The sequence below is a fragment of the Notothenia coriiceps genome, unplaced genomic scaffold (assembly GCF_000735185.1).
Source record: "Notothenia coriiceps isolate Sejong01 unplaced genomic scaffold, NC01 NC01_scaffold00007406, whole genome shotgun sequence".
NCBI lineage: Eukaryota > Metazoa > Chordata > Actinopteri > Perciformes > Nototheniidae > Notothenia > Notothenia coriiceps.
Window position 1 is genome coordinate 7,105 of NW_011340107.1, and position 4,158 is coordinate 11,262.

At 35.0% G+C, this 4,158-nt stretch overlaps 1 protein-coding gene across 1 annotated transcript in view; it reads right to left on the minus strand.

Moving 5' to 3' along the window:
• Window positions 1-3,793, minus strand: part of LOC104944062 (5'-3' exoribonuclease 2-like) — a 4,966-nt gene extending 1,173 nt beyond the window's left edge. Inside the window, exons 1-2 of the mRNA XM_010769538.1 lie at window positions 3,747-3,793; window positions 692-783 (exon numbers count right to left, since the gene is read on the minus strand). Of these exons, the coding sequence (XP_010767840.1) occupies window positions 692-783; window positions 3,747-3,764 (110 nt within the window). The 5' untranslated portion in view covers window positions 3,765-3,793. The remainder of the gene's footprint in view (window positions 1-691; window positions 784-3,746) is intronic.
• Window positions 3,794-4,158: the final 365 nt, after the last annotated feature.

Genomic DNA, 4,158 nt, shown 5'->3' on the forward strand with positions numbered 1-4,158 from the left:
CACAGGTATAAAGGCACCTCCTCGAGACCAACACACCCCCAGTCGAACAAGTAAGGTACAACCCCCACAGACGGATTTAGCAGCTTGAGGAGACGCGTCAGAGGAATTTACCGGAATAGCCCTCTATACACACAGCGCATCGAATATTCTTCTCTGCACAGATTAATCACGTGCGGAGGCAAGTGGGAGCTGTTCAGCAGAGAGAGAGGTGTGTGTGTGTGTGTGTGTGTGTGTGTGTGTGTGTGTGTGTAAGTGCGAGAAGCAGGACTTTTTTTAGGCACATATTCAACGGTTATATTTCCCATATCCTCGCTACGTTGTCGAAAAACCCACTTTTATATTGAAATGCGTAGTGGAGGGCCTGGATAGATCAGACAATTAACTTATTTACTAAATTGTAGCAAATTAACAGCAAAAAAAAATACCAAGCACTTCCCTAGTTTTACCTTTTCAATTGTGAGGATCATTAGGATTTAGTCCCGAATAATCAGAAAGTAATATGTGGAGATTATCCCAAACGTGTAAGTATCCTAAAAGTTTGTTTGCCACAGATATTATTTCATGCAATAAATCAAAATCACATGTAGAAATCCCATTGGCTTTTAGTCGAGGGAACCAGAGAGATGCTGCCTTCAGGGTCCAACACAGAAATACGACATGACATTACTGCGTTAATTTAAGATGTGTTTACCTGACGTCGTCTTCCGGCTCCGGCTCGCTGTCGCTGTCGTTAGCTTTCCTCTTGACCCCGCGGCCGTCTGTGCTGCCGCTCGGCCCTGCAGACTGGGGAGGGAAACAAAAACATACACATCAGAAAACAAACTCATTTCCTTTAGAAAACAGTGGAAAAAAACGGCAGAAAATATATATGGAAAACATGCAATTAATGACTCGAAATGATGCCATAAAAATGTCCATGGATTTCTTTTTGCACGTTTGCTTAAAAGTGAGTATTTTTATATTTAAATGCATTGTAAAAATATATGTATAAAGTGCATTAAAATGACTTGTGTTGTCCATTTAACCGAACAAATCCAAAATATAATTGTTTATTAACTTTAAGTGTAAAAATAAAAGCAAAAAAGCCTCAAAGCTGAAATTTAGGATTTGTTTGCATTTTGTCTTAAAAGTGAGTATTTTTATATTTAAATGCGTTTTTTGAGAGTCAGAAAACAAACTGACTCCCTAAAGAACACAGTGAGAAATAAATGGCAATCTAGAAACTCAAGATTATGACATTAAAAAAACTCTTGTTTTGTCCATTTAACCCCAAATATAATAAGTTTATTAACTTTAAAGACCGAGAAGCGGAAACTTAGGATTTTTTTGCATTTTGTCTTCTGACTATTTTTATATTTAAATGGGTTGTTTGAGAGTCAGAAAACAAACTCATTTCCTATAAAAAACAGTCAGAACGGCAGAAAATTGTGTAAAACGTGCATTAAAATTTCTTAAAATCTAAGAGTATGACTTTAAAATGTCCCGGTTTGTCCATTTAACAGAACAAATCCCAAATATAGTCAGTTTGTTAACTTTACGTAAAATTAAAAGCAGTAAATCCTGAAAATTGAGCACCTGAAATTTAGGATTTTTCACATTTTTGCTTTAAAAACTGACTATTTGTATATTTAAATGCGTTGTTTGAGTGTCAGAAAACAAACTAATCTCTCATAAAAAAAACAGTCAGAAGAATGGCAGGAATGTGTGTAAAACATGCATTAAAATGTCTTAAAACTCAAGATTATGACATAAAAAAAGTATTGTTTTGTCCACCTAACAGAACAAGTCCTTTATTCATTTTAAAGAAGTATATCCTGAAAACTGAGCAGCTCTAAAGGAGGATTTTTTTTGCATTTTGTCTTAAAAAGTTGAGTATTTTTATATTTAAATGCGTGTTTTGAGATTCAGAAAACCAACTGATTTCCTATAGAAAAAACAGTCAGAAGAATGGAAGAAAATTGTGTAAAAAGTGCATTAAAATATCTTAAAATCGAAGATTGTAACTTTAAAATGTCTCCGTTTGTCCACCTAATACAGGGGTGTCAAACTCAAGGCCCGGGGGCCAAATCCGGCCCGCGTCTTCCTTTAATGCGGCCCCTCAAGAGCTTGCAAAGAATATAATATACGGTTACATGCCGATTTACAGAAGCACGTTGCCCATAAACTACATGTCCCACAATGCATCTCAAATTTGACTTTTCTCAGAATTTGACTTTTTTCTCAGAACAAGTTTTTTTCTCAGAATTTGACTTATTTTCTTCAAAATATTTATTTTTTCTCAGAATTAGATTTTTTTTAAATCATTTTGTGACATTCTCACTGAAGAGACTTGCAATTATTTGCCCTAGACTTCTGCTTTCAGACGTAGTTAATTATGAAGTTATCCCCCTATCCGATAATAATCCAATGCAGAGGCAATAATGTAATATAATACATTATTTTATATATATTAAATATTTATATATGTATTTTTATATAGTCTTAAAGTTACAACCGGCCCTTTGAGTGCAACCATAATGCTGATGTGGCCCACGAAGAAATTGAGTTTGACAACCCTGACCTAATAGAACAAATACTAAATATAGTTTATTAACTTTAAATAAAAATAAAAACAGTAAATCCTGAAAACTGAAATTTAGAAAATGTTTGCATTTGTTCTTAAAAAGTGATTATTGTTATTTAAATGCGTTGTTTGAGTGTCTTATTGATTTCTTAACTAATCATTGAAACTCTAAACATTAAATCTTTGGCAACAAAAAACAAATATCGCATTAAAAGTTCAAACAAACCTTAATGCTCTTAAAGTCAACGTATAAAATGATATTTTACGAGTTTTTCAACATCATAAAACCACTTGATTATAAAAAATGTACCCAACTATTTTTCTCTGCACTGAAACTCTTTGCCTTTAAGGAAAACTGATTGAAGCAATAAAATAAAATATAAAATCGCCGCCATAGCTACGCAGCCTTCCTCCTTTGTGAAGCCTTTGTGCTCTCGTTCATTCATGTGCTAATGTTCGTCTGGCTATTGCTGCTCGATGTGTTGATATGTAAAGCTTTACATCGGCAGGACATTTAACAGCTCCGGGGTAAATTGAAAGACATGGCCATGAAACGGCGTCCACATTCTTTTTTAAAAACACACCGTCACCTGCCATCAGCAACAAATTTTACTTCAAATATGCACTGGCGTAAAAAAAAAAATGAACGAATGTCACATTTTCACAATTCTTCAAGGATTTGATTTGAACAGGTTGTTTAACGAAGAATGGCTTTTGATTTTGGGGCATATTGTACGTGATAGAAGACCTTTAAGAGTTATTATATGACAAATACAGAATGCATTGTTCCATTATGTTTATCCAGCAGAAATACAGTGAGGTATACAAGTGGATGTTTGCACACCTCTCTCAAATGTGGATGAATAAACGAGCGTAAAGCCAAATGTGGATGATTTGCAGATTGTGAGGTGTCGTAAAAAGTTAAAATATGCAGTTAAATATTCAGAAGACAGATGATAACACTTAGTACGGCCTTTAATCGAACTAAATCCTCCATTTGCTAATGAACTTTTATCAAATTAATTGCTAGAAATGTATTATTTTCTGCCTGGAAAAGCCCAAAATGAAGGGCTTTGTATTTAAAAACCTGACCTAATGATGGCACACGTATATAAGTTGATAGCAATATCAAAAAGGGGTTAAAAAAAAAAATCATTAAATTGGCAATTTATAAAGGACTTACATTGCCACCGTTCTTCATCGAGGCCTTAAGGGACTGAGCGGCATCCTGGAGGAACATAAACGAATACAAAAAATCAATCTTATGGCCGCACGCTGATTCATCAATATGTTGTTTTATTAAATCTCCTCCCCTCTGTGACTTAATATTATTGACTGAACTACTGAATATTTTTTACTTGAATTCATGTAACCGTGCTATAGTTCCTTTATAGCCCAACATTAGCCTCCTTTAGCTTAGCGGTGGTGACGTGAAGTCATGTGACCGTGCTGTAGTTCCTTTATAGCCCACCATTAGCTTCCTTTAGCTTAGCGGTGGTGACGTGAAGTTATGTGACCGTGCTTTAGTTCCTTTATAGCCCACCATTAGCTTCCTTTAGCTTAGCGGTGGTGACGTGAAGTCATGTGACCGTGCT